Source organism: Pseudophryne corroboree, chromosome 5 (assembly GCF_028390025.1).
Source record: "Pseudophryne corroboree isolate aPseCor3 chromosome 5, aPseCor3.hap2, whole genome shotgun sequence".
Taxonomy (NCBI): Eukaryota; Metazoa; Chordata; class Amphibia; order Anura; family Myobatrachidae; genus Pseudophryne; species Pseudophryne corroboree.
In genome coordinates this window covers 387,124,948-387,150,949 of record NC_086448.1, presented here as the reverse complement: position 1 = coordinate 387,150,949, position 26,002 = coordinate 387,124,948, and the positions used below count along the sequence as shown (strand labels likewise).

The following is a 26,002-nucleotide window of genomic DNA, read 5'->3' as shown; positions in this document are numbered from 1 at the left end:
TCCAGGGATACCATGTAATCCCCCTCGTCCAGGCTTGCAATAACCGCCCTGAGCGATTCCATCTTGAACTTGAATTTTTTTATGTATGTGTTCAAGGATTTCAAATTTAAAATGGGTCTCACCGAACCGTCCGGTTTCGGTACCACAAACAGTGTGGAATAGTAACCCCGTCCTTGTTGAAGTAGGGGCACCTTGATTATCACCTGCTGGGAATACAGCTTGTGAACTGCCGCTAGCACAGCCTCCCTGTCTGAAGGAGTAATCGGCAAGGCAGATTTTAGGAACCGGTGGGGTGGAGACGCCTCGAATTCCAGTTTGTACCCTTGAGATACTATTTGCAGGATCCAGGGATCCACCTGTGAGCGAGCCCACTGATCGCTGAAATTTTTGAGGCGGCCCCCCACCGTACCTGGCTCCGCCTGTGGAGCCCCACCGTCATGCGGCGGACTTGGAAGAAGCGGGGGAGGACTTTTGCTCCTGGGAACCTGCTGTTTGTTGCAGCCTTTTTCCCCTACCTCTGCCTCTGGACAGAAAGGACCCGCCTTTTCCACGCCTGTTTTTCTGAGTCCGAAAGGACTGTACCTGATAAAACGGCGCCTTTTTAGGCTGTGAGGGAACATTGGGTAAAAATGCTGACTTCCCAGCAGTTGCTGTGGAAACTAGGTCCGAGAGACCATCCCCAAATAACTCCTCACCCTTATAAGGCAAAACTTCCATGTGCCTTTTTGAATCTGCATCCCCTGTCCACTGGCGAGTCCATAAGCCTCTCCTAGCAGAAATGGACAATGCACTTATTTTAGATGCCAGCCGGCAGATCTCCCTCTGTGCATCTCTCATGTATAAGACTGAGTCTTTTATATGCTCTATGGTTAGCAGAATAGTGTCCCTGTCTAGGGTGTCAATATTTTCTGACAGGGAATCTGACCACGCAGCGGCAGCACTGCACATCCATGCTGACGCAATAGCTGGTCTAAGTATAATGCCTGAGTGTGTATATACAGACTTCAGGATCGCCTCCTGCTTTCTATCAGCAGGTTCCTTGAGGGCGGCCGTATCCGGAGACGGTAGTGCCACCTTTTTAGACAAACGTGTGAGCGCTTTATCCACCCTAGGGGGTGTCTCCCAACGTGACCTATCCTCTGGCGGGAAAGGGAACGCCATTAGTAACTTCTTAGAGATTACCAATCTTTTATCAGGGAAAGCCCACGCTTCTTCACACACTTCATTTAATTCTTCTGATGGGGGAAAAACTACGGGTAGTTTTTTCTCCCCAAACATAATACCCTTTTTAGTGGTACCTGGGTTTATATCAGAAATTTGTAACACCTCTTTCATTGCTTCAATCATGCAACGAATGGCCTTAGTGGACATTAGACTAGACTCATCGTCGTCGACACTGGTGTCAGTATCCGTGTCGACATCCGCATCTGCCATCTGAGGTAGCGGGCGTTTTAGAGCCCCCGATGGCCTTTGAGATGCCTGGACAGGCACGAGCTGAGAAGCCGGCTGTCCCGCATTTGGCATGTCGTCAAATTTTTTGTGTAAGGAGTCGACACGTGCACGCAATTCCTTCCATAAGTCCATCCACTCAGGTGTCTGCCCCGCAGGGGGTGACATCCCTTCTATAGGCATCTGCTCCGCCTCCACATCATTATCCTCATCAAACATGTCGACACAGCCGTAACAACACACCGCACACACACAGGGAATGCTCTAACAGAGGACAGGACCCACAAAAGCCCTTTGGGGAGACAGAGTGAGAGTATGCCAGCACACACCAGAGCGCTATATAATGCAGGGACTAACTGAATTATGTCCCCTATAGCTGCTGTTATATATACTGCGCCTAAATTTAGTGCCCCCCCCTCTCTTTTTTACCCTTTTCTGTAGTGTAGACTGCAGGGGAGAGCCAGGGAGCTTCCTTCCAGCGGAGCTGTGAGGGAGAAATGGCGCCAGTGTGCTGAAGGAGATAGCTCCGCGCCTTTTTCGCGGACTATTCTCCCGCTTTTTTATGGATTCTGGCAGGGGTAATTATCACATATATAGCCTCTGGGGCTATATATTGTGGTATTTTTGCCAGCCAAGGTGTTTTTATTGCTGCTCAGGGCGCCCCCCCCTAGCGCCCTGCACCCTCAGTGACCGGAGTGTGAAGTGTGTATGAGGAGCAATGGCGCACAGCTGCAGTGCTGTGCGCTACCTTGGTGAAGACTGATGTCTTCTGCCGCCGATTTTCCTGACCTCTTCTTGCTTCTGGCTCTGTAAGGGGAACGGCGGCGCGGCTCCGGGACCGAACACCAAGGCCAGTTCCATGCGGTCGATCCCTCTGGAGCTAATGGTGTCCAGTAGCCTAAGAAGCCCAAGCTAGCTGCAAGCAGGTAGGTTCGCTTCTTCTCCCCTTAGTCCCTCGCTGCAGTGAGCCTGTTGCCAGCAGGTCTCACTGTAAAATAAAAAACCTAATTATATACTTTCTTTTTAGAAGCTCAGGAGAGCCCCTAGTGTGCATCCAACCTCGGCCGGGCACAAAATCTAACTGAGGCTTGGAGGAGGGTCATAGTGGGAGGAGCCAGTGCACACCAGGTGACCTAAAAGCTTTCTTTAGTTGTGCCCAGTCTCCTGCGGAGCCGCTATTCCCCATGGTCCTTTCGGAGTTCCCAGCATCCACTAGGACGTCAGAGAAAATAAGATTTTACTTACCGATAAATCTATTTCTCGTAGTCCGTAGTGGATGCTGGGACTCCGTAAGGACCATGGGGAATAGCGGCTCCGCAGGAGACAGGGCACAAAATAAAAGCTTAAGGATCAGGTGGTGTGCACTGGCTCCTCCCCCATGACCCTCCTCCAAGCCTCAGTTAGGATACTGTGCCCGGACGAGCGTACATAATAAGGAAGGATATTGAATCCCGGGTAAGACTCATACCAGCCACACCAATCACACCGTACAACTCGTGATCTGAACCCAGTTAACAGTATGATAAACGCAAAGGAGCCTCTGAAAAGATGGCTCACAACAATAATAACCCGAATTTTTGTAACAATAACTATATACAAGTATTGCAGACAATCCGCACTAGGGATGGGCGCCCAGCATCCACTACGGACTACGAGAAATAGATTTATCGGTAAGTAAAATCTTATTTTCTCTGACGTCCTAGTGGATGCTGGGACTCCGTAAGGACCATGGGGATTATACCAAAGCTCCCAAACGGGCGGGAGAGTGCGGATGACTCTGCAGCACCGAATGAGAGAACTCCAGGTCCTCCTCAGCCAGGGTATCAAATTTGTAGAATTTAGCAAACGTGTTTGCCCCTGACCAAGTAGCTGCTCGGCAAAGTTGTAAAGCCGAGACCCCTCGGGCAGCCGCCCAAGATGAGCCCACTTTCCTTGTGGAATGGGCTTTTACTGATTTTGGCTGTGGCAATCCTGCCACAGAATGTGCAAGCTGAATTGTACTACAAATCCAACGAGCAATCGTCTGCTTTGAAGCAGGAGCACCCAGCTTGTTGGGTGCATACAGGATAAACAGCGAGTCAGATTTTCTGACTCCAGCCGTCCTGGAAACATATATTTTCAAGGCCCTGACAACGTCAAGCAACTTAGAGTCCTCTAAGTCCCTGGTAGCCGCAGGCACCACAATAGGTTGGTTCATGTGAAATGCAGAAACCACCTTAGGTAGAAATTGAGGACGAGTCCTCAATTCCGCCCTGTCAGAATGAAAAATTAAGTAAGGGCTTTTATATGATAAAGCCGCCAATTCTGACACACGCCTGGCTGAAGCCAAGGCTAACAGCATCGACACCTTCCATGTGAGATATTTTAAGTCCACAGTGGAAAGTGGTTCAAACCAATGTGACTTTAGAAAACTCAACACAACATTGAGATCCCAAGGTGCCACTGGAGGCACAAAAGGAGGCTGTATGTGCAGCACCCCTTTTACAAATGTCTGAACTTCAGGTACTGAAGCCAGTTCTTTCTGGAAGAAAATCGACAGGGCCGAAATTTGAACCCTAATGGACCCTAATTTTAGGCCCATAGACAGTCCTGTTTGCAGGAAATGAAGGAAACGACCCAGTTGAAATTCCTCTGTAGGGGCCTTCTTGGCCTCACACCACGCAACATATTTACGCCAAATGCGGTGATAATGTTTTGCGGTTACGTCCTTCCTGGCTTTGACCAGAGTAGGGATGACTTCTTCTGGAATGCCTTTTTCCCTCAGGATCCGGCGTTCAACCGCCATGCCGTCAAACGCAGCCGCGGTAAGTCTTGGAACAGACAGGGCCCCTGCTGCAGCAGGTCCTGTCTGAGCGGCAGAGGCCATGGGTCCTCTGAGATCATCTCTTGAAGTTCCGGGTACCACGCTCGTCTTGGCCAATCCGGAACCACGAGTATTGTTCTTACTCCTCGTTTTCTTATTATTCTCAGTACCCTTGGTATGAGAGGCAGAGGAGGGAACACATAAACTGACTGGTACACCCACGGTGTCACTAGAGCGTCCACAGCTATCGCCTGAGGGTCCCTTGACCTGGCGCAATATCTCTCTAGTTTTTTGTTTAGGCGGGACGCCATCATGTCCACCTGTGGCCGTTCCCATCGATTTACAATCAGCGTGAAGACTTCTGGATGAAGTCCCCACTCTCCCGGGTGGAGGTCGTGCCTGCTGAGAAAGTCTGCTTCCCAGTTGTCCACTCCCGGAATGAACACTGCTGACAGTGCTAGTACGTGATTTTCCGCCCATCAGAGAATCCTTGTGGCTTCTGCCATTGCCACCCTGCTTCTTGTGCCGCCCTGTCGATTTACATGGGCGACTGCCGTGATGTTGTCTGACTGGATCAGTACCGGCTGGTGTAGAAGCAGGGATTTTGCCTGACTTAGGGCATTGTAAATGGCCCTTAGTTCCAGAATATTTATGTGTAGGGAAGTCTCCTGACTCGACCATAGTCCTTGGAAGTTTCTTCCCTGTGTGACTGCCCCCCAGCCTCGAAGGCTGGCATCCGTGGTCACCAGGACCCAGTCGCAGGTCCTTTCTTAGAGGTAGAGGCCACGGTTCGTCCGTGAGCATCTCTTGAAGTTCCGGGTACCAAGTCCTTCTTGGCCAATCCGGAACCACGAGTATAGTTCTTACTCCTCTCCTTCTTATGATTCTCAGTACTTTTGGTATGAGAGGCAGAGGAGGGAACACATACACTGACTGGTACACCCACGGCGTTACCAGAGCGTCCACTGCTATTGCCTGAGGGTCCCTTGACCTGGCGCAATATCTGTCCAGTTTTTTGTTTAGACGTGACGCCATCATGTCCACCTTTGGTTTTTCCCAACGGTTTACAATCAGGTGGAAGACTTCTGGGTGAAGTCCCCACTCTCCCGGGTGAAGGTCGTGTCTGCTGAGGAAGTCTGCTTCCCAGTTGTCCACTCCCGGAATGAACACTGCTGACAGTGCTATCACATGATTTTCCGCCCAGCGAAGAATCCTTGCAGCTTCTGCCATTGCCCTCCTGCTTCTCGTGCCGCCCTGTCTGTTTACGTGGGCGACTGACGTGATGTTGTCCGATTGGATCAACACCGCCTGACCCTGAAGCAGAGGTTTTGCTTGACTTAGGGCATTGTAAATGGCCCTTAGTTCCAGAATGTTTATATGAAGAGATGTTTCCATGCTTGACCACAAGCCCTGGAAATTCCTTCCCTGTGTGACTGCTACCCAGCCTCTCAGGCTGGCATCCGTGGTTACCAGGATCCAATCCTGAATGCCAAATCTGCGGCCCTCTAGTAGATGAGCACTCTGCAGCCACCACAGGAGAGACACCCTTGTCCTTGGCGACAGGGTTATCCGCTGATGCATCTGCAGATGCGATCCGGACCATTTGTCCAGTAGATCCCACTGAAACGTTCTTGCATGGAATCTTCCGAATGGAATCGCTTCGTAGGAAGCCACCATTTTTCCCAGGACCCTCGTGCACTGATGCACTGAGACCTGGCCTGGTTTTAGGAGGTTCCTGACTAGCTCGGATAACTCCCTGGCCTTCTCCTCCGGGAGAAACACCTTCTTCTGGACTGTGTCCAGAATCATTCCTAGGAACAGTAGACGTGTCGTTGGAATCAGCTGCGATTTTGGAATATTTAGAATCCACCCGTGCTGACGTAACACTACCTGAGATAGTGCTACTCCGACTTCTAACTGTTCCCTGGATCTTGCCCTTATCAGGAGATCGTCCAAGTAAGGGATAATTAAAATGCCTTTTCTTCGTAGAAGAATCATCATTTCGGCCATTACCTTGGTAAAGACCCGAGGTGCCGTGGACAATCCAAACGGCAGCGTCTGAAACTGATAATGACAGTTTTGTACTACAAACCTGAGGTACCCTTGGTGAGAAGGGTATATTGGGACGTGGAGATAAGCATCTTTGATGTCCAGAGACACCATATAGTCCCCTTCTTCCAGGTTCGCTATCACTGCTCTGAGTGACTCCATCTTGAATTTGAACCTTTTTATGTAAGTGTTCAAGGATTTCAGATTTAAAATTGGTCTCACCGAGCCGTCCGGCTTCGGTACCACAAACAGCGTGGAATAATACCCCTTTCCCTGTTGCAGGAGGGGTACCTTGATTATCATCTGCTGGGAATACAGCTTGTGAATGGCTTCCAAAACTGCCTCCCTGTCGGAGGGAGACTTTGGTAAAGCAGACTTCAGGAACCGACGAGGGGGAAACGCCTCGAATTCCAGTTTGTACCCCTGCGATACTACCTGTAGAATCCAGGGATCCACTTGCGAGTGAGCCCACTGCGCGTTGAAATTCTTGAGACGGGCCCCCACCATATCTGAGTCTGCTTGTAAAGCCCCAGCGTCATGCTGAAGACTTGGCAGAAGCAGGGGAGGGCTTCTGCTCCTGGGAAGCGGCTGCACGGTGCAGTCTTTTTCCTCTTCCTCTGCCCCGGGGCAGAAAGGAGTGGCCTTTTGCTCGCTTGTACTTATGGGAACGAAAGGACTGAGTTTGAAAAGACGGTGTCTTTTTCTGCTGATGTGAAGTGACCTGGGGTAAAAAGGTGGATTTCCCAGCCGTTGCCGTGGCCACCAGGTCCGATAGACCAGCCCCAAATAACTCCTCCCCTTTATACGGCAATACTTCCATGTGCCGTTTGGAATCCGCATCCCCTGACCACTGTCGCGTCCATAACGCTCTTCTGGCAGAGATGGACATAGCACTTACTCTTGATGCCAGGGTGCAAATATCCCTCTGTGCATCACGCATATATAGCAATGCATCCTTTAAATGTTCTATAGTTAACAAAATATTGTCCCTATCCAGGGTATCAATATTCTCAGTCAGGGAATCCGACCATGCGACTCCAGCACTGCACATCCAGGCTGAGGCGATTGCTGGTCGCAGTATAACACCAGTATGTGTGTATATACTTTTTAGGATATTTTCCAGCCTTCTATCAGCTGGTTCTTTGAGGGTGGCCGTATCAGGAGACGGTAACGCTACTTGTTTAGATAAACGTGTGAGCGCCTTATCTACCCTAGGGGGTGTTTCCCAACGCGCCCTAACCTCTGGCGGGAAGGGATATAATGCTAATAATTTATTAGAAATTAGCTGTTTTTTATCGGGGGAAACCCACGCTTTATCACACACCTCATTTATTTCCTCTGACTCAGGAAAAACTATTGGTAGTTTTTTCACACCCCACATAATACCCTTCTTTGTGGTACTTGTAGTGTCAGAAAGGTTCAATGCCTCTTTCATTGCCGTGATCATGTAACGTGTGGCCCTACTGGACATTACGTTTGTCTCGTCACCGTCGACACTAGACTCAGTATCTGTGTCAGGGTCTGTGTCGACCCACTGAGGTAACGGGTGTTTTAGCGCCCCTGACGGTGTCTGAGACGCCTGGACAGGCACTAATTGATTTGCCGGCTGTCTCATGTCGTCAACAGTTTTTTGCAAATTGCTGACATTATCACTTAATTGTTTAAATACAATCATCCAGTCAGGTGTCGACTCCCTAGGGGGTGACATCACCAACACAGGCAACTGCTCCGCCTCCACATCATTTTCCTCCTCATACATGTCGACACACGCGTACCGACACACAGCACACACACCGGGAATGCTCTGATAGAGGACAGGACCCCACTTAGCCCTTTGGAGAGACAGAGGGAGAGTCTGCCAGCACACACCCAGCGCTATATATATACAGGGATAACCTTATATAAGTGTTATTCCCTTATAGCTGCTGTTATTATCGTTATTTGCTGCCAAAAATGCCCCCCCTTCTCTTTTTTACCCTGATTCTGAAGCAGGACTGCAGGGGAGAGTCAGGGAGCCGTCCTTCCAGCGGAGCTGTGAGGGAAAATGGCGCTTGTGTGCTGAGGAGATAGGCTCCGCCCCTTCACGACGTCCTTATCTCCCGCTTTTTTGTGTAAAAATGGCAGGGGTTAAAATACATCCATATAGCCCAGGAGCTATATGTGATGTATTCTTTTTGCCACCTAAGGTATATACTGTTATATTGCGTCTCAGGGCGCTCCCCCCCAGCGCCCTGCACCCTCAGTGACCGGAGTGTGAAGTGTGCTGAGAGCAATGGCGCACAGCTGCGGTGCTGTGCGCTACCTTAGTCTGAAGACAGGATGTCTTCTGCCGCCGATTTCACCGGACCTCTTCGTCTCTTCTGGCTCTGTAAGGGGGACGGCGGCGCGGCTCCGGTGACCCATCCAGGCTGTACCTGTGATCGTCCCTCTGGAGCTAATGTCCAGTAGCCTAAGAAGCCCAATCCACTCTGCACGCAGGTGAGTTCGCTTCTTCTCCCCTTAGTCCCACGATGCAGTGAGCCTGTTGCCAGCAGGACTCACTGAAAATAAAAAACCTAAACTAAACTTTTATTCTAAGCAGCTCAGGAGAGCCACCTAGATTGCACCCTTCTCGGCCGGGCACAAAAATCTAACTGAGGCTTGGAGGAGGGTCATAGGGGGAGGAGCCAGTGCACACCACCTGATCCTTAAGCTTTTATTTTGTGCCCTGTCTCCTGCGGAGCCGCTATTCCCCATGGTCCTTACGGAGTCCCAGCATCCACTAGGACGTCAGAGAAATATATATATATATAATGTAAGTGTGTGTGTGTTTGTGTATGTATATATATATATATATATATATATTTATATATAGTAACGCAGTGCTATACTTGGCAGGCTCTTGTATTTTTGTGTTGCCTCAATTTGAGACTAGTGCAGTAAATTGCGTCATTATGGCACAGACCCCCTTGATGTTTTGCAGCAATTTTTGGATTGCCCACAAAGTGCAGGGATACTGGAGACTTCACCACTTTTTTGGGAGCCAGGAGATTTACCCCCAAATTCAGAAATCTCATAGAAGTCCGGGGAGAGTGAACAAGTTTGTGTCCATTTTTCTGAGGACGGACATAAAGTATAAGATAATCAGCTCCTAACTGTAACAGGGCAGTTAGGGGCTGAATGTCAGGTACTTTATCTCTCTCTACTTTATCTCTCACCAAGGCTTAGTAAATAGAGCCCATGGGGTATATGTAAGAACACTCATTATTGGGGAGCAGTGGAATCGGCTCACGTCCCCCATGTATGACCGTAGCAAATACTGGCAAGTGACAGGGGTGCAATTATTGGCGCTGGTATCTGTTTCGACAACAGCAGCTGTACACAAAATAATAGCTGCCACTGGCAGGGCAGTAGAGAGCCTGGCTGGGCCCATGTACTTTTCAGGAGGCATGGCCATGCACCCTTAGACTAAAGGGGGTTATTCAGGTATGTTAGCAAACCAAAAAAGTAATCAATTATGCAAAACAATGTTGCACTGCAAGTGGGGCAGATGTAACATGTGAAGAGAGATTTACATTTGTGTGGGTTATATTGTTTCTGTGCAGGGTAAATACTGGCTGCTCAATTTCTACACTGCAGTTTAGATTTCAGTTTGAACACACCCCACCCAAATCTAAATCTCTCTGCACGTGTTACATCTGCCACACCTGCAGTGCAATATAGTTTTACCCAATTGCTAACTTTTATGGTTTGCTAACAAACCTTAATAAGGCCCAAAATACAGTAAAAATAGTACTTTGAGCATTTCCCTAGCCACACAGCAGTGTATGCTGGGTTGAGAACAAGAGCTCAGGCTGCTGCTGCCAGGTAACTGGGGGATCCCCACTGGGCCCCAACATCAGACCTGGGTCTGGGTAATTAGTACCCACCCCCAACCCCTATCTGCATCATATACCTGTCACCCTCTCTCTGTCACCCACTGCCAGTTACCCTCTCCCTGTCACTCACTGCCTGTACCTACTACCCACTGCCTATCCCTAAAACCCCCTTTCCCCATCACTGACTGCCTATATATGTCACCCACTGCCTCTCGTCACACTTTTCCTGTCACACAGAGACTCTTCCTGTCACAGAGGCTCTCCCTGTCATCCAGCACCTCTTCCTGTCACCCACTGCCTCTCCGTCACTCTCTCCCAGTCACCCAATGCCTATACCTGTCACCCACTGCCCATCACCCTCTCCCTGTCACCTGTGCTGCCTATACCTATCATCCTCTCCGTCACCAGTGCCTCTCTCTGTCACACACTGCCTATACAGTACCTTTCACCCTCTCCCTGTCACCCACTGTCCATCACTCTCTCCCCAACACCCACTGGCTATACCTGTCACCTACTGCCTTTTCCTCTCCCCATCACCCTCTGCCTCTTCCAATCACCTACTTCACATCACCCAGTGCCTTTCCCTGTCACCCACTCTTTCCTTGTCACACACTATCCATCACCCTCTTCCTCTCTGTCACCCTCTACTTTTCTCTGACACTCACTGCCTCTCCCATTCACCCACTGCTGTGTTGCATATTGTATACTAAGAGTGGGGTAGAGGAGGGGGGCCCAGAGCATATTTTTGCACCTGTGACCACCACTCACAAGTTCACCAATTGGAGAATGCACATCGGAAGACAGGTAGTTTAACACTATCCCACTTCCGCATACTTGTTGCTGCCAATATGTGGACTTTGCCTCGCCACGATCTGGAGGTGAAGCGAGACCTTACAGCATGTACTTTAATACAGCTGCCCCCATGTTCCATAACAGCTTAATTTGCTGGACATGGGCATGAATTGTACATGCTTAATTTTGGCCTGTATGTGAAGTACAGTTGAGCCTTGCATACTGTAAATTCATGTATATGAAGAAATACTGATAACAGCATAAAGTGCTAGTGCTCATCATTTTGTACAACATAATGCTTTTATACTACAATTAACACATCACCTTTTTGCTATACCATACATTTTAAGCATATATTTTTCACCAGACCTTTTTCACAATACTGTTCACGCTGCATACAATGCAGAGCAGTGAGTTGATCCACCCTGCTGTTATGCACCCTTTGTGGTAAGCAGAAAGCATTGCGTGCCACTGTGAGAAAAATGTTTAATATCAATAGGTTAGGCTAAGGTGCTATTGTATGTCACCAACGAGATAAATATGCATCGTAGCTAGAGGTAGAGGTTAACAAACACAATGTTCATCAAAGTCTCACTGTTATTGACAAACCCAGTGCTTCATGTGATTTTCTGCTTCACTGAGATCATCAATGACTGTTCCAAATTACTTTTCTTAACTCAGGGCCCAGCCTCCTATCCCAGAGTGCAATTCAGCTCAATTCTAAACCTGAGGGGTCTTTCCAGTATTCATCAAGCTACCATAGCAACCAGACCATTGCCTTGGGGGAAACATCAGCATTGCAGCTCCCAAGCCGGAGCAATCAAGCCAGATCTGCCATTCAGAGCTATACTCAAGTAAGTGGTCAAGTAGCTACATCTCTTCATTGTAAAAGCTGTACTTCAAAGCACATTTATGCATTTATTTCACATATATTTAAATCAGATTATAAGGCATTTATTACAGCCGGGTTCTATGTCTAGTAAAGAACCTTTTGGAAGTTTTTTTCTTTTTTTAATTAAAAATAATTTGCGAAGTCTTGAAAAGCAAACATTTTTCTCCATTTTCTACAAATGAGAGTTGAAATCACAAAATACAGGCGTAATCTACAAATGCATTGTAACAAACGATATAGATATATATATATATATATATATATTGGTTTGTAGGTTAGGGACCACTTACTTTAAAGTACCTGCTTATAGAACGCACAGATTCAACTATGTGATAGAAAATGTGACCTAAAAGTACAATTAATGATGTCATAATAATCATTCTGTAATTTGTAGCATTTGTTTTCCCAGGATATTAGGGGTTCATGGCATGCAGTGCAGCTTCATTATATAGTTGCAATTGTGTGTAAGCTGCAGCTGTAAGATGCAGAGCCAAAATGGCAGATATGTAGGGGGTTATCTAATTAGCTTCGGTAATCTCAAAACTATTGAATTTGCCCTCCTTTTTCTCTTACGTCCTAGAGGATACTGGGGTCCATTCGGTACCATGGGAGTATAGATGGGTCCACTAGGAGCCAAGGGCACTTTAAGAATTTGATAGTGTGGGCTGGCTCCTACCTCTATGCCCCTCCTACCAGACTTGGTTTAGAAAATGTGCCCGGAGGAGCCGGTCACATTTATGGAAGCTCCTGAAGAGTTTTCTGCATTTATTTTCTATGTTATTTTCAGGCAGGGCTGGTTGGCACCAGCCTGCCTGCTTCGTGGGACTTAGGGGGGAGTAACGGCCCAACCTCTTGAAGGGTTAATGGTCCCGTTCCCCGCTGACAGGACACTGAGCTCCTGAGGGAACTATTCGCAAGCCAAACCACGGCGAGCGTACATTCCCGCAGCACGCCGCCACCCCTAACAGAGCCAGAAGAATGAAGAGTGGTGAGTACTGAGCCGGCGTCCCGGTTAGCGGGGGCGCCGGCCATTATGGCGGCACGAGGGTACGAAGACGCACGGCTTCTAAATGGGGCGGAATGCATCTCCAGACACAGTACACAACTGCGTCTCGGTACACTGTACACAGTACCCAAACTGGCAAAGGGTGGTATTCATGTGACCGGCGGTCGGGAGACCGACAGTCACATGACCTCCTCCACCATCCCGACCCCTCACTATCCCGATGGTCGGCATGCCGACCAACAGGGACTATTTCCACTCGTGGGTGTCCACGACACCCATAGAGTGGGAATAGAACCCGTGGCGACCGTAGGTCGCCACCAAGCCCGCAAGGGGCTTGCTGCACTTGCCCCTCCCCGCTGGGATCCCGGCATCGGTATGCTGCCGGGATCCCGGCATCGGTAAGCTGACCGGCGGTCTCCTGACTGCCGGTCAGCCATACTACACCCCTGGCAAACACCGCGCGCCGATGAAGGGGTGGGTCTTCACTATGAGAGGATCTAGCAGCTCACCAGCGCCATTTTCCCTCTGCAGTGGTCACAGACACTGACTGACAGGGACGCGCAGCTCCTGCAGTGTCTCCATATTACCTCAGCGGTACCAGGGGGTCATAGCGGGGGGGAGCGACTATTAGTGTACCAAGTCCCCTATCATGAGGGTACTTAGTCTGCGACCCGGCTAAGCGTGGCATTAGCAGTAAGGGCGTGGTGGGGGCTGGCTCCAAACAACTGTGTCTCCCTGAAGGGCTCTTTGTGGGTTACTTGTGCTTAACCTTTTCCTGTGTGTGTGTGTGTGTGTGTGTGTGTGTGTGTGTGTGTGTGTGTGTGTGTGTGTGTGTGCGCTGTCACATTTACATTATGTCAAGCAAAGAGTGTGTTTCTTGTACAGTGGAGTGTTTCTCTTCACCAGGGGGCTCACTATTGGGTAGTCAGGGTTCACAGAATAACGGGGCTAAACCGGAGTGGGTTAATTCTCTTAACGGAATGATCTCCACGCTTTCTACAAAATTGTCCCGCAATGAGAAAGAGACGCAATACTTAAAACAGACTGTGGATGAGTTTATGAACAGATACTCAGTCCCCAAAACGGCATCTCAATCCCCTCCCATTTGTCTGCAAAAGTGATCTCTGGCCCATATCCTGCAGTCTAACTCTGACAGGTCAGACATGGAGAAGGGGGAGGTGGACTCAGATGCAGCTCTGTCACAGGGAATAGAGGCTCTTATAGAGGCTATCAGAGATATTCTGCATATTCCTGATAAATTGTCAGAGGAGTGTGAGGAATCTTATTTTAATGTAAAATAGAAGTCCTCAGTTACTTTTCCTGTGTCAAAGGAATTGAATACCCTGTTTGAAGAACCATGGGTTAATCCTGATAAGAAGTTTCAGATCCCTAAAAGGTTGCTCTCATCTTTTCCTTTTCCTCTGGAGGATAGGAAAAAATGTGAAAATTCACAGATAGTGGACGCATCATTCTGTAGGCTGTCACGTAAAATTGTATTGCCTGCAGCCTCCCTAAAAGACACGGCTGATCGTAAAATTGAGACTACACTCAAATCATTGTACGCAGCTGCTGGGGTGACCCAAAGACTCACTATTGCATGTGTGTGGATCACTAAAGCCATTGCTAAATGGTCAGGTAACCTAATTTAGGGGTTATATTCCTTATCTAGGGGGGATGTTGTCTTCCTCCTGTAGCATATACAGTACTCTGCGAACTTTATGGTGGAAGCCATAAAGGAAATAGGCATGCTTAACACATGCACCACCGCTATGGCAGTGTCGGCACGCAGGGGCTTGTGGTTACGCCAGTGGACTGCTGACGCGGACTCCAGGAAAGGCGTGGAAGGCCTACCATTCACAGGAGAGGCCTTGTTAGGAGATGAATTAGACAAATGGATCTCCACTGCTACTGCGGATAAGTATACATATCTTCCTTCCGCAGCCCCCCCAACCAAGAAGACTTATTCAGCTTCTAAGTTACAGTCCTTTCGTACGGCCAAGTTCAAGGGCAAATCCAGAGGTGCTTCTACGTCCTCCAGTGGCGCAAGAGGTAAACCACGCAACCAGCAACAGCAGGTGCTCAGGAACAGAGCTCAGGTTCTGCTTCCTCAAAGCCTTCAGCATAACGGTGGACCGCAATGCCTGGAAGATTGTCAAGAGGGAGCCCGACTGCAATTCTTCAGTCAGATCTGGTCAAATTCGTGCCAGGATCCCTGGGTCATAGATCTTATTTTCCAGGGCTACAGACTGGAGTTCCAAAAGCTCCCACCTCACAGATTCTTCAAATCAGGCTTGCCAGTTTCACAAGAGCCAAGTATAACTTTACAGCATGCCATCCACAAACTGGTACAGACTCAGGTCATTGTTCCAGTTCCACCTCATCTACTAAACAAGGGGTACCATTCCAACTTGTTCGTAGTACAGAAGCCGGACGGTTCGGTAAGACCATTTCTGAACCTTAAGTCTTTGAACCCGTACTTACGAGTGTTCAAATTCAAGATGGATTCTCTGAGAGCAGTGATCTCAGGTCTGGAGGAGGGGGAATTCCTAGTGTCTCTGGATATCAAGGATGCGTACCTTCATATTCCGATCTGGCCACCTCATCAGGCTTATCTCAGGTTTGCACTGCAGGACTGTCACTACCTGTTCCAGGCCTGCCATTTGGTCTCTCCACGGCACCAAGGGTGTTTACCAAGGTAATGGGAGAGATGTTTCTACTCCGCAAACAGGGAGTGAACATAATTCCATTCCTGGACGATCTCCGGATAAAAGCGCCATACATGGAAAGGTTGCTGGACAGCATTGCTCTCTCAACCAAACTCCTCTAAGATCACGGGAAATCTCACCTAGAGCCAACACTGAGGCTCCCATTCCTGGGAATGATACTGGACACGGAGTCACAAAAGGTGTTCCTTCCATTGTAAAAGGCATTGGTAATCCAGTCGATGGTTCGAGATATCCTGAAGCCAACCCGGGTGTCTGTGCATCTATTCATTCGCCTTCTGAGTAAAATGGTGGCCTCTTACGAGGCACTTCAATACGGAAGGTTTCACGCAAGACCCTTCCAGCTCGATCTGTTGGAAAAATGGTCCGTATCACATCTTCACATGCACCAGAGGATCCATCTGTCACCAAAGGCCAGGATCTCCCTTCTGTGGTGGCTACAGACTTCTCACCTCGTCGCAGGACAGAGGTTCGGAATTCAGAACTGGATTCTGTTAACCACAGACGCAAGCCTCAGAGGTTGGGGAGCAGGTTCCAATCAACATTGTGGAACTCAAGGCCATATACAACCCCCTTCTGCAGGCCTCACATCATCTTCTTCAAGATCAGGCCATTCAGGTCCAGTCGGACAATGTGACAGCAGTAACGTGTATATAAACCGACAGGGCGGAACGAAAAGCAAAGCAGCAATGTCTAAGGTGTCAAAAATTCTCCTCTGGGCAGAAAAACGCTGTGACGTTGTCAGTGGTCTTCATTCCTGGAGTAGACAACTGGGAAGCAGACTTCCTCAGCAGACACGACCTGCACCCGGGAGAGTGGGGTCTTCACCCAGAAGTGTTCAGGTACTTGACAAGTCGATGAAGGTATCCACAGATCGACATGATGGCCTCTCGTCTCAACAAGAAGCTCAGGCGGTATTGTTCCAGATCGAGAGACCCACAGGCGGTGGCGATTGACTTATGGAGTTGTCAAGGCATCTATCAGATGGTGTACTTGTTTCCTCCACTTCCTCTGATCCCAAGAATGCAAAAACGAATAAGGTTATCCCGACTATGATCCAAGCCAGGAAGGGGGTAATGTCTAAGCATTACCATCGTATTTGGAAGAAATACGTCTCATGGTGTGAGAGCAGAAATTATTCTGCGGTAGAATTTCACCTGGGACGTTTCCTGCTTTGTCTGCAGGCAGGAGTGGATGTGGGCCTGCGTCTGGGCTCCATAAAAGTCCAAATTTCGGCCTTGTCCATTTTCTTTCAGAAACAATTGGCTTCTCTCCCTGAGGCCCAGACTTTCTTGAAAGGTGTTCTGCACATGCAGCCTCCCTTTGTGCCTCCCACGGCACCTTGGGATCTCAAAGTGGTGCTGCAGTTCCTTCAGTCGGACTGGTTTGAACCATTACAGGAGGTGGATGTCAAATATCTTACGTGGAAAACCGTCACACTGTTGGCCTTGGCTTCAGCAAGACGTGTGTCGGAGGTAGGAGCATTGTCTCCCAAAAGTCCCTATTTAATTTTCCATGAGGACAGAGCTGAACTCTGAACTCGTCAGCAATTTTTTCCTAAAGTGGTGTCCGCATTTCACATCAACCAACCTATTGTGGTTCTGGTTGTCACAGACACCTCTGCTACTTCAAAGTCTTTGGATGTTGTGAGGGCTTTGAAGGTGTATGTGAAAAGAACAGCTCGTTACAGAAAGATGGACTCGCTGTTTGTCCTTTATGATCCTAATAAGATTGGGTGTCTTGCTTCAAAGGAGACAATTGCACGCTGGATCAGACTTACTATCCAGCATGCTTATTCCACGGCAAGTTTGCCGTGTCCAAATTCTGTACAGGCCCACTCTACTAGGTCGGTGGATTCTTCCTGGGCGGCTCCCCGGGGTGTCTCTGCTTTACAGCTCTGCCGAGCAGCTACTTGGTCAGGTTCGAACATGTTTGCTAAATTCTACAAGTTCGATACTTTGGCCTCTGAGGACCTTCAGTTTGGTCAATCAGTTCTGCAGGAACATCAGCACTCTCCCACCCAGTTTGGGAGCTTTGGTACATCCCCATGGTACTAAATGGACCCCAGTATCCTCTAGGAAGTAAGAGAAAAAAGGATTTTAATTACCTACCGGTAAATCCTTTTCTCGTACTTGTCACGATCCGGGTAATTTCTCGTCAATACTTACCTTCTAAATGCCTCCTGAGACTGTCCCAGCGTTCCAAGCCCGGATTCCATCTGTGCTGTCTGCGTGCAGCACGCTGCATCCCATTGTCTCAGGTCTCCTCACTGTGATTCTGGCAGCATCAGGGTTAAATTTCACATGCAGGTTACAAACTGACTTTCCCTCCAAAAGCTAACATGGGCGCAGCCATGTTTTCCTGATCACATGTTACCTTTCAGTCTATCAGCTGCACTCTGCTCTCAGCCTGATTACCCAGCAGCTGCATTCTGGACTCTGGTTAATTGCCCAACCAATACCTGCTTCCCAGCAGGTATAAATATCCTGTTCCTGGGCTGGGAAGTTGTCAGTGCTTTCATTGTCTTCAGTGATTCCAGCCTGTAAGCTTCACTACAGACTTTCTCCTGTGAATCCATTCTGCAGTTCAGCCTGACTCCCTGGTCATTACACTCTGCAGTGTAACCCGACTCTCCAGAGATTAACCCTCTACAGTCTACCCTGATTCACCTGTGTCTGAACACTGGCTTTCCAGTAGCCATCCTTCATTTCTCAACTTCCAGCGCACTCCAGCTTCATTTCTCATCTTCCAGCGAACCCTAGCTTAATTTTTACTTTACAGAACTTTCCTCCACATTCCAGACTACTGGTTTTAACCAGTTGTGCACCAAATTACCACTTATGACTTCCTATTATTCTTTTGCACGTTATATGACTTTTTATTTAATAAAATCACTGAAAGAGATTTCCAGTTGTTGTGGTCACACCTTCGGGCTCTACATAGTGCTACCTTGCATATGTCTAGGAGTCTACTCGCTCCTCCCACATTCCGGTACCTATCAGCCCCTACAACTGAGGCTCCCAGTCACCATCACCAGCCCTCAGTTGTGACAGTAGTCCATAGAGGATACTGGGCGCCCTCCCAGTGCTTCGTTCTTCCTGCACTGTTACTTGGTCAAGTAATGTTGGTTCAGCCGTTGCTGTTCCCGTTTCAAGTTTGGTTAGCTTGGCTTTCCTCTTGTTGTGTGCGCTGGTTCGAAATCTCATCACTATCCTTATCTATCCGTCTCTCAAAGTATGTCCGTCTCCTCAGGTACAGTTTCCTAGACTGAGTCTGGTAGGATGGGCATAGAGGGAGGAGCCAGCCCACACTATCAAATTCTTAAAGTGCCCATGACTCCTAGTGGACCTGTCTATACCCCTATGGTACTAAATGTATCCCATTATCCTCTACGGACTACGAGAAAAGGATTTACCGGTAGGTAATTAAAATCCAATTTTTTTTTCTTCACCAATTTTCAAGACCTTTTTGCCAATGCCTTTTAACTCCCCCCCCCCTCTTACATCCTAGAGGATGCTGGGGACTCCGTAAGGACCATGGGGTATAGACGGGCTCCGCAGGAGACATGGGCACCTATAAAGAACTTTTAGTATGAGTGTGCACTGGCTCCTCCCTCTATGCCCCTCCTCCAGACCTCAGTGAGATTCTGTGCCCAGAGGAGAATGGGTGCACTACAGGGAAGCTTTACTGAGTTTCTCTGATTAAAGAATTTTGTTAGGTTTTTTATTTTCAGGGAGCACTGCTGGCAACAGGCTCCCTGCATCGTGGGACTGAGGAGAGAGAAACAGACCTACTTGAATGATAGGCACTGCTTCTTAGGCTACTGGACACCATTAGCTCCAGAGGGATCGGAACGCAGGTCTCCCCCTGCCGTTCGTCTCAGAGCCGCGCCGCCGTCCTCTTCGCAGAGCCGGAAGATAGAAGCCGGGTGAGTATAAGAAGAAAGAAGACTTCTAAGGCAGCAGAAGACTTCGGATCTTCACTGAGGTAAGCACGCAGCGGTAACGCTGCGCGCCATTGCTCCCACACGTTACACACACTGACAGGCACTGATGGGTGCAGGGCGCAGGGGGGGCGCCCTGGGCAGCAATATAAACTTCTGTATTGGCATGTTTTTCACATATGGGCTGTGGAGTCAGTAGATATGTACATCCCCCGCCATTAATTGTAATTTTGAGCGGGACCGAAGCCCGCCACTGAGGGGGCGGAGCTTGGTCTCACAGCACTAACCAGCACCATTTTCTCCACAGTGATCTGAAGAGCAGCTGGCTCCCCGGACTCTCCCCTGCAGAACGTTGACACAGGGCTGAAAGAGAGGGGGGCCGCACATTTAGGCGCAGTGTTAATATATATATATATAAAAGCGCTATATCTGGGAATTGTTTCCAGTGTCAGTTGGCGCTGGGTGTGTGCTGGCATACTCTCTCTCTGTCTCTCCAAAGGGCCTTGTTGGGGAACTGTCCCCTTATAGATATATCCCTGTGTGTGTGTGCGGGTGTCTGTACGCGTGTGTTGGCATGTCTGAAGCGGAAGGCTCATCCAAGGAGGAGGTGGAGCAGATGATTGTGGTGTCTCTGTCAGCAACGCCGACGCATGATTGGTATGATATGTGGAATATTTAAAATGCTAATGTGACCTTATTACATAAGAGAATGGACAAAGCTGAGTCCAGGGAAACAGCAGGGAGTCAATCCGCGGATTTGACTGGGTCACAGGGCCCGTCAGGGTCTCAAAAGCGTCCCCTATCACAAATAGCAGACACTGATACCGACACGGATTCTGACTCCAGTGTCGACTATGATGAGGTAAGGTTACACCCTAAGGTGGCCAAAAGTATTCATTATATGATTATGGCAATACAAGATGTTTTGCATATCACAGATGACCCCTCTGTCCCTTACACGAGGGTACACATGTTTAAGGGAAAGAAACCTGAGGTAACGTTTCCTCCATCTCATGAACTGAACGAATTATTTGAAAAAGCTTGGGAAACTCCAGACAAAAAACTGCAGATTCCCAAGTGGATCCTTATGGCGTATCCTTTCCCTGCAAAGGACAGGATACGGTGGGAATCCTCGCCCAGGGTGGACAAGGCGTTAACGCGTCTGTCCAAGAAGGTGGCGCTACAGTCTCCAGACACCGCGGCCCTTAAGGATCCTGCGGATCGTAGACAGGAAACTACCTTAAAGTCTATTTATGCACATACGGGTGCTTTGCTCAGACCGGCAATAGCATCGGCATGGGTTTGTAGCGCTGTTGCAGCATGGACAGATACCTTGTTGGCTGACATGGATACCCTGGACAAGGATACCATTGTACTGACTTTAGGTCACATTAAAGACGCAGTCTTATATATGAGAGACGCTCAAAGAGACCCCACATCTGCTGCTTGGTTCCACAGCCAACGCCATGGCAGTTTCGGCAAGACGAGCTCTGTTGTCCCGCCAATGGTCGGGTGATGCCGACTCAAAGAAGCATATGGAGGTCTTACCTTACAAGGGTGATGTTTTGTTTGGGGATGGTCTCGTGGACCTGGTTTCCACAGCTACCATGGGTAAATCTACATTTTTGCCTTTTGTTCCCCCACAGCAAAAGAAAACCCCACAATATCAGATGCAGTCCTTTCGGTCGCAAAAGTCCAGAAGAGGTCGGGGCTCCTCTTTCCTCGCCAGAGGTAAGGGTAGAGGTAAGAGAACACCTGCTTCGGCTAGTTCCCAGGAGCAGAAGTCCTCCCCGGCTTCTGCTAAATCCACCGCATGACGCTGGGGCTCCACGGAGGGAGTCCGCACCGGTGGGGGCACGTCTTCGACTCTTCAGCCAGGTCTGGCTTCTATCAGACGTGGATCCTTGGGCGTTGGAAATTGTATCCCAAGGTTACAAACTGGAGTTCGAAGAGGTGCCCCCTCGACGATTTTTGAAGTCGGCCTTGCCAGCCTCTTCCCCCGGAGAGGGAAGTGGTATTAGATACAATTCAAAAGCTGTGTCAACAGCAAGTGATTGTCAAGGTTCCCCTAGGCCAACAGGGAAAAGGGTACTATTCAACACTGTTTGTGGTCCCGAAGCCGGATGGTTCGGTCAGACCCATTTTAAATCTAAAATCCCTAAACCTATACTTGAAAAAGTTCAAATTCAAGATGGAATTACTCCGGGCTGTGATATCCAGTCTGGAAGCAGGGGATTTTATGGTGTCGCTGGACGTGAAGGATGTCTACCTTCATGTCCCCATATTTCCTCTTCATCAGGAATACCTGCGTTTCGCGGTACAGGACTGTCATTACCAGTTTCAGACGTTGCCGTTTGGGCTTTCCACGGCCCCGAGAATTTTCACCAAAGTAATGGCGGAAATGATGGTGCTCCTGTGCAAGCAGGGAGTCACAATTATCCCGTACTTGGACAATCTCCTGATAAAATCGAGATCAGTAGATCAATTGCTGAAAAGCGTGTCGCTCTCCCTGAGAGTGTTACATCAACACTGTTGGATTCTCAACCTGCCAAAGTCACAGTTGATTCCAACGACTCGACTATCATTCCTAGGCATGATTCTGGACACGGAACAGAAGAGGGTTTTTCTACCAATAGAAAAAGCCCAGGACCTCCAGAACATGGTCAGGGACCTGCTAAAACCAAAAAGAGTGTCTGTTCATCAATGCACTTGAGTTCTGGGAAAATTGGTGGCAGCCTACGAGGCCATCCCCTTCGGCAGATTCCTTGCGAGGACGTTTCAGTGGGACCTTCTGGACAAATGGTCGGGGTCCCATCTACACCTACATCAAAAGATAAGCCTGTCCCCCAGGGCCAGGGTGTCTCTCCTGTAGTGGCTGCAGAGTGCTCACCTTCTACAGGGTCATAGGTTCGGCATTCAAGACTGGGTTCTGGTGACTACGGATGCGAGCCTCCGAGGATGGGGAGCAGTCACAAAAGGAAGAAATTTTCAGGGACTATGGTCAAGCCAGGAGGCTTGTCTACACATCAACGTGCTGGAATTGAGGGCCATATACAACGGCCTACGACAAGCGGAGTATCTTCTTCGCGACCTACCGGTTCTGATTCAATCAGACAACGTCACAGCCGTGGCTCATGTAAACCGCCAAGGCGGGACAAGGAGCAGAGTGGCAATGGCGGAAGCCACCAGAATTCTGCGCTGGGCAGAAAATCACGTAAGTGTTCTGTCAGCAGTCTTCATACCGGGAGTGGACAACTGGGAAGCAGACTTCCTCAGCAGACACGATCTCCATCCAAGAGAGTGGGGACTTCATCAAGAGGTCTTTGCAGAGATAGCAAGTCTTTGGGGACTTCCTCAAATAGACATGATGGCGTCACGCCTCAACAAAAAGCTTCGGAGGTATTGTGCCAGGTCAAGGGACCCTCAGGCAGTAGCGGTAGATGCCCTAGTGACACCATGTCGGTTTATGTATTCCCTCCTCTGCCTCTCATCTCAAAAGTGTTGACAATCATAAGACGAAACAGAGTACAAGCAATACTCGTGGTTCCAGATTGGCCTCGAAGGGCCTGGTATTCGGATCTTCAGGAGATGCTCACAGAAGATCCATGGCCTCTTCCTCTCAGGGAAGACCTGTTGCAGCAGGTGCCTTGCATGTTCCAAGACTTACCGCGGTTGCGTTTGACGGCATGGCGGTTGAACACCAAATCCTAGCTGAGAGAGGTATTGCGGAGGAAGTTGTCCCTACTCTGATAAAGGCTAGGAAGAAAGTAACGGCGAAGCATTATCACTATATCTGGAGGAAGTATGTATCTTGGTTTGGAACCAAGAATGCTCCTACAGAAGATTTCCATCTGGCCCGTTTTCTCCATTTCCTACAGACAGGAGTGGATATGGGCCTAAAATTAGGCTCCATTAAGGTACAGATTTCGGCCCTATCTATATTTTTTCAGAAGGAATTGGCTTCTCTACCAGAAGTCCTAACTTTCGTAAAGGGAGTGCTGCACATCCAGACTCCTTTTTGTGCCACCAGTGGCACTATGGGACCTTAACGTGGTGTTACAGTTCCTTACATCACACTGGTTTGAACCTCTTCAAACGGTGGAATTAAAATTTCTCACCTGGAAGGTGGTCATGTTATTAGCCTTGGCATCTGCAAGGCGGGTGTCAGAGTTGGCGGCCTTGTCTCACAAGAGCCCCTACTTGATTTTTCATGTGGATAGAGCAGAGTTGAGGACTCGTCCTCAATTTCTGCCTAAGGTGGTTTCTTCTTTTCATATGAACCAACCTATTGTGGTGCCTGTGGCTACGGGTGACTTGGAGGACTCCAAGTCCCTGGATGTAGTCAGGGCCTTAAAAATTTATGTAGCCAGGATGGCTAGGGTTAGGAAAACAGAGGCTCTGTTTGTCCTGTATGCAGACAACAAGGTTGGCGCGCCTGCTTCTAAGCAGACTATTGCTCGCTGGATCTGTAACACGATTCAGCAGGCTCATTCTACGGCTGGATTGCCGGTACCAAATTCGGTAAAGGCCCATTCCACTAGGAAGGTGGGATCTTCTTGGGCGGCTGCCCGAGGCGTCTCGGCATTACAGTTGTGCCGAGCAGCTACTTGGTCGGGTTCAAACACTTTTGCAAAATTCTACAAGTTTGATACCCTGGCTGATGAGGACTTCGCGTTTGCTCAATCGGTGCTGGAGAGTCATCCGCACTCTCCCGCCCGGTTTGGAGCTTTGGTATAAACCCCATGGTCCTTACGGAGTCCCCAGCATCATCTAGGACGTAAGAGAAAATAAGATTTTAAACCTACCGGTAAATCTTTTTCTCCTAGTCCGTAGAGGATGCTGGGCGCCCGTCCCAGTGCGGACTAAATCTACAAGACTTGTATATAGTTGTTGTTTACATAAGGGTTATGTTACAGTTAAGATCGGTCTTTGACTGATACTGTTTTAGTTCATACTGTTAACTGGTTGCGTATATTCCAGGTTATACGGTGTGTTTGGTGTGGGCTGGTATGAATCTTGCCCTTAGATTAACAAAATCCTTTCCTCATATTGTCCATCTCCTCTGGGCACAGTTTCTCTAACTGAGGTCTGGAGGAGGGGCATAGAGGGAGGAGCCAGTGCACCCCCTAATAATAAAAGTTCTTTATAGGTGCCCATGTCTCCTGCGGAGCCCGTCTATACCCCATGGTCCTTACGGAGTCCCCAGCATCCTCTACGGACTAGGAGAAAAAGATTTACCAGTAGGTTTAAAATCTTTTTCTTTTTTTTTACATTTAGTGAAAAGGCGTTGGCGAAAAATGCCTCAATCGTCAAACAACCCGCATTTTTGCCGACGCAGATTCACTGATCCACGTTTTTCGTTCCTGCTGACATTACATCAGCTGATATTGTATGTTTTCTGTGAGACATTGTTAGCACTTCCGTACAAAGAAGGGTTCTATGCCATCCTGCCCCCTGAATCGGTGACATCATTACATCACACCTAGGAGGTGGGAATGCCAGCACTAGCAAGTAGAGCACTGCACGAAGTGTCCTAAGGATGCTCCAGGCAGCTCTGCAGTAGTGCTACTGGATGCAGGGTGCCTGGAACAGCCACATACAGGTAAAGTGATGTAGGTTTAGGCTGCAGGGAGGTGGGGTGGGTGTTATGGTTAAGCACCACGGGGGGAGGTTAGGTTGGTGAGGTCAGGCACACCGGGGGAGGTTTGGGTTAGGCACTAAGGAGGGTTAGGGGGGGGGGGAGGTAGGTTAGGCGGGATGGGAGGATTAGGGGGTAGGGAGAGGAGTTAGCATACTTACCTTGCCCCTGTAAGGATTTTAAACATCAGGTTCTTGGTGTCGGTATTGTGAACACATACCGAATATGTGTATGTATGTATGTATGTATGTATGGGGTCAGTACGAAATCCCGCTGGACGGGAACCTGGCGGTCGGAATACCGACACTGGAATCCCGACCAGCACAATCCCGACAGGGGTGGCGAGCGCATCGCAGCCCCTTGCGGGCTCACTGCGCTCGCCTCACTGCGGGCACGGTGCCTCGCTATGCTCGGCACACTAATTTATACACACACCCACGGAGGGAGAATATGTTGGGATTGTGCCGGTCGGGATTCCGGTGTCGGTATTCCGACCGCCGGGATTCCGTCCGGCGGGATCTTGACCGCATCCCGTATGTATGTGTGTGTGTGTATATTTAAATATGTGTGTGTGTGTGTGTGTGTGTGTGTGTGTGTAAAGTACAGAAGCAGCGGCACTCGGAGAACTTAAATAAGTCAAAAATGTATTATATAATCACCAATATATGACACCAACGTTTCGGGGCCACACGCCCCTTTGTCCAGGTTATTTATATATATATATATATATATATATATATATGATGCGTGTGTCGGCGGCACTCACAGCGCTTAAGAAACTCGAGTAGACACAGCTTAATGTGATCGACGTTTCAATGCAAATCAATACATTTTCATCAGGATATGTATT

At 48.8% G+C, this 26,002-nt stretch overlaps 1 protein-coding gene across 6 annotated transcripts in view; it reads left to right on the top strand.

The window, feature by feature from the left end:
* The window catches only part of CTNND2 (catenin delta 2), a 1,915,824-nt gene that overhangs the window by 760,584 nt on the left and 1,129,238 nt on the right, over positions 1-26,002 (top strand). For all 6 annotated transcript variants that reach the window (XM_063922708.1, XM_063922704.1, XM_063922707.1 and 3 more), the window contains one exon: positions 11,632-11,804. In XM_063922708.1, the coding sequence (XP_063778778.1) occupies positions 11,632-11,804 (173 nt within the window). The remainder of the gene's footprint in view (positions 1-11,631; positions 11,805-26,002) is intronic.